This window comes from Athene noctua, chromosome 3 (assembly GCF_965140245.1).
Source record: "Athene noctua chromosome 3, bAthNoc1.hap1.1, whole genome shotgun sequence".
NCBI classification, from domain to species: domain Eukaryota; kingdom Metazoa; phylum Chordata; class Aves; order Strigiformes; family Strigidae; genus Athene; species Athene noctua.
The window spans coordinates 6,198,622-6,213,458 of NC_134039.1; the positions used below are offsets into that span (position 1 = coordinate 6,198,622).

The 14,837-nt window shown below is 38.9% G+C and overlaps 1 protein-coding gene across 2 annotated transcripts in view; it reads left to right on the top strand.

Annotated features, from left to right (window-relative positions):
- The window catches only part of ANO2 (anoctamin 2), a 197,933-nt gene extending 183,364 nt beyond the window's left edge, over positions 1–14,569 (top strand). Inside the window, exons 22-26 of one of the 2 annotated variants that reach the window (XM_074901830.1) lie at positions 1,634–1,786; positions 1,890–1,942; positions 3,636–3,817; positions 10,960–11,065; positions 12,618–14,569. In XM_074901830.1, the coding sequence (XP_074757931.1) occupies positions 1,634–1,786; positions 1,890–1,942; positions 3,636–3,817; positions 10,960–11,065; positions 12,618–12,899 (776 nt within the window). In that variant the 3' untranslated portion in view covers positions 12,900–14,569. The remainder of the gene's footprint in view (positions 1–1,633; positions 1,787–1,889; positions 1,943–3,635; positions 3,818–10,959; positions 11,066–12,617) is intronic. The other variant, XM_074901831.1, reaches the window with a different exon arrangement.
- The last annotated feature ends 268 nt before the right edge of the window (positions 14,570–14,837 follow it).

A 14,837-nucleotide genomic window follows, 5' to 3' on the forward strand; every position in this document is an offset into this window, starting at 1 on the left:
CAAAAAAAAAGAAGCCACAATAAATCAGGCCTCATACATGCCAACCCTTTTTCTATACTACTATTTATTTAATTCTGAAGTGTAAATCACAGTTAGATTTATTAGTTTAATCTTACTGGGATTACTGCCTTTGCATTTGGACAGCGTGCTTTTCAGTCTCTCCTCTTCTTTTACTCCTCATTAGTTTTCTGTGGTAATAAACCTCTCCCACTTCCCTGAAGTATTAATTTAAAATAATGTAGCATTTTTACAAGGAAATGATCCAGTCTCAGGAGCAACGTTCACCACTGATGCCTCCTGCTTTCCATGGAAGACATAGCCTTTTATGCAATTTGTTAATTCCTCAGCACCTTGAAGAAAGAACACAACAACAACAACAAACCCCAAAAACCAAACCAAACCAAACCAAAAAAGTCAACGCTTTTCAGACTCTAATTGTACCCAAATGAGATTTACTCAGATGAGGTAGGTCATGACGGGCCACTGAAGGAAGGAGAAATTAAGGATGCTCTTACCACCCAAAAACTGAAGAAGCTTGCTTGGAGGTTTTCTACTGCATCATTGCAGGCATCTCCAGAACACTGAGACTTGCCAGAAAAACACAGTTGTGTCAGCATTGTGCTTTTGCACGGTGACATTGGTTCCTTAGCTGCTTAGAAGAGAATTTATTTACATCTGCATTTGTCTAGTCATCCTATGCCCTACAAAAGAGACATATATCTCTCAGAAAATGATGTGGTGTTTTTGTTTCTGTCATTACACTACGGATGCTGAGCTGAACTCTGTGGTGCTACTAGTCTCGTACTGGGAACAAGATGATGCAAAATGTGCCATCCACTTTAAAGGGAGGGGGTTTTCTCTGGTTGGTTGGTTGGTTGTTTTATTTCCCTGGGGAAGAAGCCAGGCTTATTATTTGTGTATCTGTTTTAGATTCAGGTTCAGGGAGAACTCAGGAGGTTTGTGCTTCACTGCAATACTACTTGTTCTTTAGGACCAGTGAACTAGTGCTTTCTTCCTCCCAAACTACTTTACCCAAATCACAAACCCAGCAAAAAAACCCCAGTAACAATGGCATTCTCTTTTCCTAGGACTTAAAGAAGAAGATTTCTTACTTTGGAGGATATCAGTGACATAGGGAGGGATGAAAATGCTATATGACACCACGGGCTCATGCATCCACAAAGATACTGATTCTGTTCCTGCTCTTGACAGATTGCCACCAAATTTTTCATAGGAATCTGGGAAGAAACAGTTACCCCTTGTAGATCTTCTCCTCTTGCTCGCTTACATATAATTTTCCTTACAGGCAAAAGGACAGGGAAGAACATCACAGTCTTAATCAGTTAATCATGTATAAATGCAGAATACATGCTGAATCCTTTGTCCTTTATTAAATTTATTATTTACTTTGGCTGTGCCTATGCTAGAGACTAGGAGCATTATTAGAAACATTCATAAAGCGTAGTGACAAATGTTTCGCTCTTTCATAGACTTGCTTTGTGATATTTATTACTGGGACCAAATCGTGGAGTTTTATGGGGTTTGTAACCCATAAAGCTCATCAACAATTTGCTGTCGCTGCATTTACCAGCTCCCTTCAGAAGATCAAAATTTTTTCATATTTCTCTTCCAGTTATCCAGTTTGGCTTTGTCACACTTTTTGTTGCCTCCTTCCCTCTGGCACCTCTCTTTGCTCTTCTGAACAACATCATCGAAGTCCGGCTTGATGCAAAAAAGTTTGTTACTGAGCTGAGGAGGCCAGACACAGTAAGAGCAAAAGATATAGGTAAGTAATGAAAACAAACACATTACAGTGAAGATGAAAAGTTCAATAAGAAAGTAGAAAAATTATAGTAAATCCATTAATAATGAATGTTTTTCACTTACAGGAATTTGGTATAACATTTTGAGTGGTATTGGGAAGTTTTCAGTTATCATTAATGTAAGTATTTGGTTACACCAGTTTCTAATCATGATCTTGGGAGCTTATATTGTCCCCCCAACATAATTTAAAAGTGAAGTCTGATTTTCTCAATTGCTACAAAAGACAATAAAATCTAAGTATTATCCAGTTCATTATTGTGCAAGTGTAAAGCATGAATTAATTACAAACAAGATGATTCACTCATCTCATTCTCTCTGTCCTTGTGCTATGTAGGATAGGAAGACTAATTCATATAAGTATTTCTGTAAAGGTAGCTTTTTTTTTTTTTTTTTTTTTAAATTTGGGTTACACATTCCCCAGGCTACAAAATCTTAATGAAAAAACATATTATTTCATAGAACAAGAACATGAACATAAAGCATGTCTGATATACAGATATGTTTATTGTTCCACATGTATTCCTTTAAGTAAAATTTTCCTGTACATGCTTTAAGATAAAAAAGACTCATCATGCCCCAGGAGTTTAATCATAATACTGTCTACTGGGTTTTTGACCCACAGATCATAGAATCATAGGACCGTTTAGGTTGGAAAAGACCTTTAACTGTAAAATACAAAGACAAATACATCAAAGCACTTTAGGAAGGCAGATGATGGTCACAACTGAACAGGAAACTTGTGCAGAGGTGTTATGCAATTTATCTCGTACAATAACTTCTAGCACAACATCACTCTGTAGCAGTAAGCAAGCTATCATTGCAACTGGGAGTACCGTAATGCCTCCAGAGAAGCGGTGCAGTTTGGCTTGGAGCACTGTTCACTTATGGCTAGGCAGTTTCCAGGATTTAAGGTAGGAAATCCGTGCAGCCCTGCACATACCCATAATTTTGCTGTCAGATATAGATTTCAGGTTTCCAGCACTGATCTGTGCTGGATGAACACAATTCTGCAGCCTCTTGGTTTTATCTGAATACACTTTATCATCCTTGATTATTTTCTGTGCCAGACAAATGCTGGATATTTTTATTTCCTTGGGATTCCATTAAAATATCAGTTCACTACTTTACAGAAATATAAATATGTGCATACCCAATTTAAAAAAAAAAAAAACAAAACACCAAACAGCAAATGTCCTGTTCTGCTTCTCCACCTGAATAGTGTTGATGTGGAAGAACTATTTAGCAAAATGTAGTTTTAAATGGATTTAATGAATTCTTATTGATATGATCTAGATACTTCTGCGTCTCACTTCGCAATTATACCAGTTTTATACCAGCATGAGATCCACTAATGTCAGATGTGTAAATCCTGGTGCAGAGGGGAAAATGATGACTACCTCACAGTTTATCTCAGATAACACCGTGTAACTACACAAAATTATGCCAGCTAGCTCTTATGTCTTGCAGTTTTTGAAAACTAGTGCTAGACCTCCTAATGGCTCCAGGGATTAAAAGAGTTGGAGAAATGTATAGTACAGTAATTGCTTTTGCTACTCTACTCTAAGAAATATTCTACTTCCCTAAGTACAACGTTCCCCTGGAGAGACAGAGCGGGTCACTGTGCGTTTATATATGTTCTGTACCAGGTCCGGCCATTTAACTCTCACTTCATCACCACTCTAAACTTACTTGAACATGAAAATTATCACCTGAATTCACTTAATCTGAAACATGTTAGACATAGATTCATGACGATGTTATTTGGTTGGTTTGTGTTGTTTGGTTTGGTTTTTTGTTTTTTTTCCTCTCAGGCTTTTGTAATTGCTGTCACATCGGATTTCATTCCACGCCTTATGTATCAATATGCATACAGTCAAAATGGAACCATGCATGGCTTCATCAATCACACGCTCTCATACTTCAATGTCAGTCATCTCAAGGCTGGAACACAGCCAGAAAACTCTCCATTTGCACGTGATGTTTTATTCTGCAGGTAAAGTACTTTTAATGACAGTTTGCATAGTCAAAGTAATTTCTTTGGTTTTTTTGTCGGATAATATTTTTCCAAGTGGGAACTGATAATATTTGTGCCTTTAAAAAGATAGTTTCAATAGTACAGCTTTTAGAATATTCTCACTATGTTAGAAGGTTCCTTAGAAGGTTGTTGTTTGGTTTGGGGTTTTTTTGTGGTTTTTTTTTTTTTTTTTTTTTTTTCCAGTGCATTAAAAGGTAAAAGTAACAATTTAGGCAGACTTACTCAAATAATAATAAAAAAATTCCTTTCTTTATTGAAAGACATAACTTTCATCAAAAACAATGAGTTTTTAAAACGGACACCCACTAATTAGAACCAGACTTTCTTTTTCTTTATTAAGTTTAATGTTTACTTGATGGGATCTGAGTTTTCAATAGATTCTGCCCATCTTTAAAACCTGCACCACTCCCCATCTACATGTCTTATATTTCAGATTCACTGTTTCAGACTGGGGATACAAGGCTCGACTTCCTCCTCTAAAGTCCAAAATATCCAGTACACTGGTCCCGTAGTGCAGATACCTATTTGCATGAGAAAACACTAACATGGTTCCAGGGCTCTCAAAGTAACTTTGACTTTTTATAAATATATGCAGGAATTCAAAGAGCTGTTTTCAGGCAGTAAAACCCAAAGTTCTTCAAAACTGAGCTCCCTAGGTCTATATTCAACAGCCTGCCTCGCCTTCCTTTTGGACTCGCTTGAAATCACACTGTGCTTAGCCTCTGCAATGGCAAGAAATGATCAAAAAACTTACTTTTCTATTTTGTTTGGAAGAATAGCCTTCATTTATATGGTTTTTGCTCCACACAGGTCTTTAATTGACCTTCCTTTTTTAAATGCATGATCTGCATAAGTTCACTGTCTTTTTCCAATATATGGCAAAGTTTTTGAATCTAGTGATAGTTGCTATCTGAACCTGTCCTGGTTCTAAAATTAGTTTCACCTCTGTCTTTCCTAGTCTCCTTTCTCAAACTCAGGTCTTTCATGCTTTCATTGTGTGGTTTTACTCTGAGAACAAATTTTGGCTAAGGTGCCAAGGGTGGGATTCTTGAAATCTATCACTATATTCTCTCAGCATCAGTGCCAAAGCAAGGGCACAAAATCAGTTATCAAGAAGAAAAGAATTAGGAGACAAATCTTATAGGTGACATTCACATACTGTCTAGCATCAGACTGGCCTTTTCTTGCAATACTTGTTTCTCAAAAGCTCAGATACTCTCAGAAAATACTGCTGATATTGTAAATATCAGGTAGTGTTTTCTGGTTAGAGCTTTCAAATTTTTTCTTCTTTCCTCCTGTTCACTTGAACTCATTGTTCTTGATAAATCTGTATTCAAAATTGAGATAGACTTCTTCATTATTACATCAAGTGATCCCTACGTTTCTTCATATCTGACATTAAGATTTTCTTAAAGAAGGAACTTTTTACAAAGGCATGTAGGGATAGGACAAGGGGTAATGGTTTTATACTGAAAGAGTGTAGATTTAGATTAGATATAAGGAAGAAGTTCTTCACTGTGAGGGTGGTGAGACCCTGGCACAGGTTGCCCAGAGCAGCTGTGGCTGCCCCCTCCCTGGAAGGGTTCAAGGCCAGGTTGGACGGGGCTTTGGGCAACCTGGGCTAGTGGCAGGTGTCCCTGCCCGCAGCAGGGGGTGGGAACTAGATGAGCTTTAAGGTCCCTTCCAACCCAAACCATTCTATAATTCTATGAAATTGTATTTACAGAGTAGATAGAGATAGCTAAAACAGCTGGAAATTTTTTATAGGGTTAACATTAAGTTATGACTATTAGTCTCCTCTATAAATCTGCAAAACCAGCTCTCAGAGTGACATTGAAGGCTTGTAACTAAAGCTAGTTAGGATGCACATTTTTGTCTTTGTGATCACGTTAATGTTGGGGAGAGAAAATATTTCAAAGAAATCAAACATTTTGATTTAAAAGTCCACAAAATTCAATTAATTTTAAATATCTGCTGATTTTACCTTTCTAAAAAGAAATTAATTTAGAAACGAGCAACCACTTAAAAGCAAAGAGAGAAATTAACTTTGTAATTATACTTCCAACAGGTGCTGTAAATTGTACTTTCAGAGCAGTTCACTTCTTTTCACTGATTATTGAAAGGATCATATTCTAGCTAGGTTCCTGAAGTAGCCAAAACCCTCCCTTTGCTTCTAAATGACTGTACATTTCAAAATGTAGACTACATACCTTTCTCCCATAAAACTTTTTTTTTTTTTTTTTCCGTTCTGATTTTATTAGGGAATAAGACATTTTGCTCAAATAGCTTGCGAAGGGGTAAATGGAAGGCCTTCAGTGAGGCCTACAAGTCAATACCCATCTTAGAGAATATATTAAATATCGTAACATAACCATTTTCAACAAAGAAGTCTTAAAGTTGGCATTGTTCAATGTAGTTTGTGCATGTTTACTTCCTGCTCCTGTGCAAGCAGACTTTAATCATAAGACTAAAGACTTAAATCGTACTTTTAAGTCTTTAGTCTTTAAGTCTTAAGATTTTAAGCAGGGTATTTATCTCACCCAGCTATGACCCACAAAAATTACACATCTCAGTTCCTTTGCTGGGAGCGGGGTAAATGCAGAGAGAAATCTGGACCTCTAACTCAGGCACTGCTCTTGGGATTGCCTTTGGGATGTACCCACCTCTTACCTCGACTACAGCAGAGGCTAGATGAGTGCACAGAGAAGATTCCTAACTTTAAAGCAGGTAAAGGGAGAGCGTATAACTCAGCACAGCCATGTCCTGGTGTGAGGAACTTTGTTAAAATAATCTCTACTGTCTCTTGGGAGGAGGTCAGATAAGAGTTGAGGGCAGACAGAAGGAAAAAAAATAGCTCTCCAGTGCTTAAAGCTGCATGCTGTGCTCTACCTGCTGCTTAGCTTGTGGCAGACAGGGTAAAGTACCTTAAGCCTGGAGCTTGTCCCTTTTCTCAAAATATTGTAAAATATTACCCATGTTGGCATGTTGCAAGGAATTATTTCTTAGTATAATATTACATGTGAGAGTATTCAGTATCTCCATACTTTCTGATAGTCTTGTAAGTCTGTGAAATGCTTTTTTGCTCTGTTCCTAGCACTTTTAATTTTTATTCCTAAATGAGCTTGCATTTTCCTTCAACAATCATCTCGATCCATAGGGAACCTCTACTTCACTGTGACTTTGCTGCTATTCACCTGGTCTCTGTCTCTGGCCTCTATTCATCATGTATGACTGCCAGTGTATTTGGAAATGTGTGCATTAACAACAGTGATGAAAAGCACTCCTCAGATTAGCATGGATTCAACAGAGCCAAAATACAGGGAGAAGGGAATAACCCAGGTATAAATAAAATCAGTCCCTGCCTGATAATATCAAGTCTATGCCACTGAGAAAAAAAAAAAAAAAAAGATTGCAAACAAGAAGCACATACTAAATATTTGACCATGTGCTCGTCTGAATGAGAAACAACTCTGAAAGCATTTGTATTCCATTATCAGGAAACAATTAGAAAAAGATGTCAGCATCCATGTTCGCTGTTGCTCATTATCACCCGTCTCATTTGAATCTTATCAAAATCTCAGCTTTAGACAGAACTATCCCTGTGATAAAATATGGGGTATCTAGCTTGTGTCCCAAGAGACAGGCAACAAACGCTGTCCCTTAAACTGGAAATAAAATCTGTTTTTCTGTTTCTGGCAAATATGTTGGGAACAAGCTGACCTCTCTTATTCTTAGATTTCTGTGACCTCTGGAGATAAATGTGGTTACAATAAGCCTGCATTTTCCTCCTTACGGGCATTGCCAGAGATTAAGGTATCTTAAAAATAACCGTAATAAGCCAGAAACAACTCTCCCACCAAACATCCAGAATACATTCTTTGAATATTTCGAGCAGCATTTTCTACAATGCTATGAACTCTTTTTACACTGCTTCCAAATAAACATTGCTGTAACGCCATTCTGATGCATAGCATTAGTTGTAATGATTTTTTTTCAGAGAAAAACAACATTTGTGTGGCTGAAGGCGAATTAAAAGCAAACCTCGCTAAGTTATGTGACACTTTTATTGGTTTAGCCCTTTTAATCTTTATAATCTGGTATGATAATGGAGTACATGAAAGCACTCTGATAACACTGCAAATAAGAAAGCAGCAGATACGAAGTCATTAAAGGGACTTTTCCCTTAACACAAGTCTGCTCCAATATTCAGCAAATTTATGAAGTGTCTTTGAATTAATTAATTTTCTTAATGCCCTGGGATTCATCTCTTCTACTCCCAGTCATCAGTGGTGGATTTTCCCTGAACAATTCTTAAATGCATTGTTGAAGCACTATTTCCTTGCAATTCAGTCATGTTTTCTTCAATTTCTTGTCAAAGACCAGCTGAAAAAATTAAATTAAATAGATCAGCTTATTTAGATTTTTTGCAGTTCCGCCTACGTACACATTTTGATTTTTTTTTTCTACCATTCTTTTTCCCCACACAATATATTTGTGAATAGCATATTTCTCTCAGCTCTAGCTTCAGGTCAGTTTTGTCTAAGTCTTGTCTGGTCCTCTCCATCCATTCTCACTTCCCCAATATTTCTCTACTTTCAGTGTACATTTTGATTTTTTTCCCTCAGAACTTCTCTGTGCTCTATTCTCAAACCACATTGACTCCTTCATATTCTCCTTTTTCAGTGGAATTAGTGTTGTTTGCTATTTTTGAAACAGAACGGTTTTTGCAGCACCAGTTGTTTGCTGTTCCTAGCATACCTGCTGAATCAAATGTTTCAAGAATGAAGAATTGAAGAGGTGAGGGAAAAGATGACCTTTTTTAAAAAGAAACTCCCTGTGGAATATAGTGGTTAGAAAATGCCTGGGTTACTGCACTTTGAGGTCCCATGTGCCACAGAATAATTAAAATGGGAGGTAGGGAGGAGGCCCAGCTACCTTGTATGCAGCTCTGACATCTCCCTTTACCATAAATCATTTGCTAATATTCTGTTGAATGTAGATTCAAGCATCATAAGCAGTGTGATTTCAAGCTGAGCCAGGTGAAATTTCCGCAGGGTTTGACGTCCTGCAACACTTACATAGTCTGTGAAGCTCAGAGTACATTAAATGGAAAACCCACCACAGTTGGTTGACCCTTCCAAGGTGAACCTGGGCTCCATTTCAAGACTGGGATTGATTTATAGTGCTAGACAAAATCCACAACAAGCTCAGAGGTTTTCCTTGGCTTTGATGTTCAAACAGATTAAATTCAAGGGAACCGACTCTGGCCCTCGCTGCAGCCCTGGTACACAGATTTGAGCAACACATGAGAGTCCACATCATCCAGAAAGGTGCCAGAGAGGGGGGAATCTCACAGTGCAGGCATAGCACAGGAGCAAACAGGAATCCTGCGTAAAACAGGATAGCACTGAACAAATCAAATAATCCAGGGTCTAACACAGCCCAGATAGTGCTTCTGTAAATGAATACAGCCCCCAATTTAAAGCTGTTTTCTCCTCCCCTCCCTCCTCCCTCTCCCCGTTGTGGGTTGTACCTTATGTCCTTTGTCTCAAGAAGGTGCAGCACAGAATTCCATCCAGCATTTCACAGTGAATTTCTTGGGGGGTGCGGAGGGGGGGGGGGGGGGGGAATGTAAGGGGTGTGAGGATTGTAAATGTATAATTTAGCACGCAAAACCGTGTGGATAGAACCTGAAGGTGATTTTGGTAAGCGCACCTGCAAACTGAAGCTGACAGATTTTATATATGAACCTTCTCCATTATCCCCCGATGGAGGCTTTTCCACAGTCTAATGAATCTTACTGTCAGGAAGGGTTTTGTGGTATTCAAAACAGATTTTCCCTTTCTTAATTTCATCCCATTACTCCTAGTCAAACACTGTGAACAGCACTAAATTATCCCTTTCAGTCCTAAGGGCACAATTTGTGAATGGTTATCATGTCCAACTGTGGCTATTACTTACCAAAGTGGAGCAATACATGTGCTCTTCTTTAATCTTTTCTGGTGAGTCAGTCTCCTCAGCCCCTGGATTGTTTTGCTGAACTGCCTTCAATTTGTTGCTATCTTTTTATTTTTCTCTTTTTTTTTTTTTTTTTTTTCCCCCCCCCTTTCTTCCCTCTGAAATCCCCACAGCTGAATGGCTGGATGCAACATTCCAGGTGTGGTTTTTACCTGAGCTCTTCAGAGAAGGGCTAATACCCCCCAGCTCCGTCGTGCCTTTTGTTTGTACATCCACAAGTCATACTGTCCTGCTGCCATATTTCAAACTTGTGCTAACTTGCTGGTCATTGTAAGCTCCAGGCTATTTTCATTGCGTTTTCTTTCAAACTCTATCCTTTCAAAGATCCTTCAATTATTTTATTTTTAATTATTTTCCATTTCCCCAGATTATTCTCATTGTGTTTCCTGTCTGTATTTCTTACTGCTTTCTGTGTTTCCTGCTATTTGCAAAAATTCCCTATTTAGGAGCATCTGTGAGTTTTATTAGCCTGTTTTTTACTTCCAAATGATTAATGATAAAGCTAAAAGCATCAGCCTTTACACCAAACCACTAAGGCTCTGTTTTTTCCTGTCTAAAGCTAGACAGTTAATTTAGGAAGTGCCTTTCCCATGGCTCCCCCTGTCGTTAATGCAGACAGGAACCACCAAAGTGTGAGTCAGATTTTATGTGGGCTGAATTGTTCCCTAAACTAACGAAAGTTTAGGTGAGATGAATGCAGGCTTGTCTCGTTTAGTCTGAAAATGCCTTGGACTATCTCTATGCTTTAATTTCAACCCTCTATTCCCTGTACACTGAGATCAATTTAATATTTTCAAAAAAAAGGGGGCATTTGTAAATCCTGGAAAATCTGGAAATTTCCAACATTAGAACAATGTTCTGATTTTGGTTACAACTGTGAAAACCACACTAAGATTGCTAAATTCAGTGGAGATAGTCCAGCTTTAATTCTGGAGTTGTATTTCATAAGAAGTGTTGAAGTAGGAACATCTGGAGGGTTTGATTCTTTCACTTTTGTGATCGGAAAGTCGTGTTAATCAAAGCAACTGGTGCAGGAGAAGATTGCTGGAACTGTGTGCTGACTGAGCTGTCTCCATCAACAGGTTCAAAGACTACAGAGAGCCACCTTGGTCCCAAAATCAGTATGAGTTTTCTAAACAGTACTGGGCGGTCTTATCTGCTCGCTTGGCTTTTGTTATTCTATTTCAGGTAAGTCTGTTGAGTTTCTGCAATTTCAGAAACAGAAATATCATAATAAATGGATTAGAATTTCATGTGCCAAAGAAGCCGGTGTCCAGTAGAGCTTTTCTGTTTGCAGATACCCAGCCTGATGTGCTTGCACCAATCCTGCTGAGGTGTCAGTGGGCTGCGGCTCTCCCTTCCAAGCACTGTGGCACACTTCTTCAGCAGATGTTTCCCCTCCCTTCCTGGAAGGGAAGTCCCACAGCCTGCATTAGCCCCTGGCACTAGCAGTGATCCCCAAAAATACCCCAGGCTCTTGAATGTTTTGGTTAAGATCTCTCTGTCAGCTTCTATACCCTCAGGGGCACCACTTCTAAATAGCACATAAATGCTGTGTAGGCGTGTTAAATGCTGATCTTCACACAAAGCAAGAAATAAACAGAAATAATAAATCCTCCAAGGTATTTTGCTCTACAAGTAAATGGAGTGAATTCTCCCCAGTGTAGAGATTTCACTGTCAAGGGATTTGCTCTCATGGCTTGCCTTTTGAATGGCACGAGCCTTCTGCTCTCCCTCCATGATCTGGGATCCCTCCACAGCCAAATTGGGCCCATTCCTCATAATGAAATCTGCCTCTTTTCTCCTCATCTGTCAAACATTCCTAAGTGTGACTATGAGTCTTGTCTGGTTCATCTTGCCCTCTTCTGCTTCTTTTCTCTATTTTCAGTAATTTTCCACCACTGGCTGCAAAACATTTGAAACCAACTGGTTATGCTGGGCTTCAAATAGCCTGCCTGTTGTTCTGCCAGAGTACATTCCCTGGTTAATTAGCTCCATTGGCTCAGAAAGGGATGGAGGGGTCATGCTAGTAGCCTTGACTATAAATATTCTCACACATTTTGAGGCATTATACAACACAGCAGTTTTTAAAGCATTATCATGCTAATATAAACCCCAAAGCATAATTTATCTATAAGTTTCACAAACAAGCAAATTTTTTTGCCTGGTCTCTGTGTTATAAGCATCGCCTGTCATGACCTTGACACCCGAGGTCCAGGGTTGTGGTTTGCACACTGCGGCAGTGTAAAAAAATTCTGCTTGTCAGCGGACACAAGGATTTGAGAACACAATGACCATGAAAGTTGTCTGCTGTCTGCTCAGGCCACACTGGAAACACATGGGTATGGTTGTGTTGGAGGATGCTTTCACTGATGTTGCCCTTATAGTAATGGATTCTCAGCTCAGTCTCGATGAATTTGTTGTTGAGAACTGAGCACCTTTGGATGCCTGCAAAGACTAAGGCTCTTTTAACTCCTTAGACCATGCATCAATTGATGAATACAGGTCCTTCCCCATTTCAAACCTAACAGAAGCGTGTGTTTAATTCAGCCTCTCCACTGAGGGGGACTTGTGCGTAAACATGAGCCATTTCTTGAACTAAGGCCTTGCTCAACTCCTTAATATGTCACACTGTCAGCAAAATGTGGGATACCTGCCTCACAGCTATAACAAAGGTTTGGTTTTGCGCTAGTAGTTTGGATTTTTCATACTTGCTTCACGTCTGTTGTTGCGTCCGCAGAATTTGGTGATGTTCCTCAGCGTTCTGGTTGACTGGATGATTCCTGACATCCCCAAGGACATCAGTGAACAGATCAAAAGGGAGAAGGTGGTGCTTGTTGACTTCTTCCTGAAGGAAGAGCATGAAAAACTGAAGCTGATTGAAAGCTTCATCGCACGTGACCAGCAGAAACACAAAAGTGGGACCAAAGGCGAAAGGATCCGGGCTGCCAGCTTCAGTCAGTTTAACCGAAGTCCGAAAGGCAGCTTTGCCTCCTGTAGCTCCCAGCACACAGAAGTGTGACTCCTTAGGGAAGGGTAACATACTGTGCTTACCTCTGCAATACCTGCTTACTCAATGATGTGATTCTGAACCTGGAGCAAGGGAGGCAGAGACAGTCAAGGAAGAGACGGGCAGGAAAAAGGAGACTTCTTTTGCTTCCTTAGAAACTCCATACGCAAGGGTCTCTGTTACATTTTATACGCTATCTGGGCTGCAGCATTTTCAGACTTTATCAGTGCAAGATAAGGGCTATATTGTGACTGTGGCTGGTCCTTGTGGTGATGCTGCGTTGGGTAGACATGCAGGAATTCTCCTTGCTCAAGCAGTCTCCGTGGTAGGTCCACAACCATCCCTCTTCTTGCAGACACCCTGCAGGGCATGGGGAATAGAAAGGGCACTCCTGCTCTAGTATCTATCTTTTGGCAGATCTGAGCGACCACAGCAAAGTGCGCACAACGCGTGGTCCCACAGCTTGTAGCTGCCAGGGGATCCTTTATAGACACGTGGAGTGTCAAGGAGTCACTGTGCCTTCCTAATGTACACTGCCACTGGGTGCTGCCTCTGCAGGGCATGCAGGGCTGTTGTTAAGGGCACAGAGCTGTGGGAACAGAAGGAATGAAAATCACCCAGCACTTTCATCTACAGATATATTGTGTTTTGCTTAGCAGGAGCTTGAATGCATGTGCTAATAAGCAGAGAGGCCACAACGTATGCATCAGAATGAAATAAAGCTGCTAGAACCAGGGAAGATCATTGTTAGTCATTGTCCTGAACAAAACAAACAAACAAACAAACAAACAACAACAACAACAAACAAAAAACAAACAAAAAAAACACACAAAAAAAACCCCAACCCAACAAAAAAATAACAACAAAAAAAAACCCCAAACCCCTGTATGTTGCTTAGACTGGGAGTTCAGCCAGTATCAAGAGGAACTGGGCCACTAAACTAACACCAGTGAGAAGCTGACGAGTGAGAATGGAATCAAGCCCCGTAAATCATGTGGCATTGTCATGTACACCGTGCATAAAATAACAAAAGTTGCTGCTGTTGTGCATTTACTGTAAAATATTTTGCAGAACTGTATTTCATTGGAAGATAAACATATTCACTAACGAAGCTTTCATTTAAGAGCATTTAATGAATAACTTTATTCTGTTATGAATGAAAATAAAACTTTCTTAAAAAATTCTGTTTCTTTCACTGTTGATTCTGTCTCTAACCCGACTTGAAATTCAGAGCCTGGATAAAAGATTTTCTTCTCATTTTGTCTTCTCAACAATGGTTTTAAAACCATCGAAAACACAAACCAAAAGAAGTGTTGGTTTCAGGCATTGTATACAATATGTTTGCTCTTCAACATTATAATGGTATTTTATATGTTTCTGGAGCCTAAGAATTGCATTGTTCTCTTAGATGGAAAGTTTTTTTTTCTATGAGAACTTTTGGTAATTTAATGAGAGATGTGGAAATATTTTTTTTTTTATTATTATTATTATTATTCAGTGCCTAAACTAAAGAAAATGAAAATGGGTAAACTGTTTCAGGGTGGGCTGAAATAAAAGGTTTCATTTTGGATTTTCATTTTAAAAATTTCATTTATGTTTATTTATCCCCTTTATATAATAGATCAAATCTGAAATGATAATGTCAACTTGAATAAAATTGCAAATGTTTAACTTTGTTGAAAAAAGTCTGACCTCTCCAAATGTTTTCTTCTTTTTCCCCTGTCAAAACTCATTTGCTGAATTTTAAATTAATTCAGAGACAGTTTTTCCCTCTTCTGATTTTTTTTTTTTTTTAATTAATAACTATTTGCTAGGGATATTGCCCAGATCTCAGTTTGACTATATACGCTCAAGACTACACATGCAGCTTGTAAATGTGAAAAAATGTGTGATATTACAGTGTTTCTCCCTTTTTTATATATATACATTATCTAAAACAAGCTGTTTGAA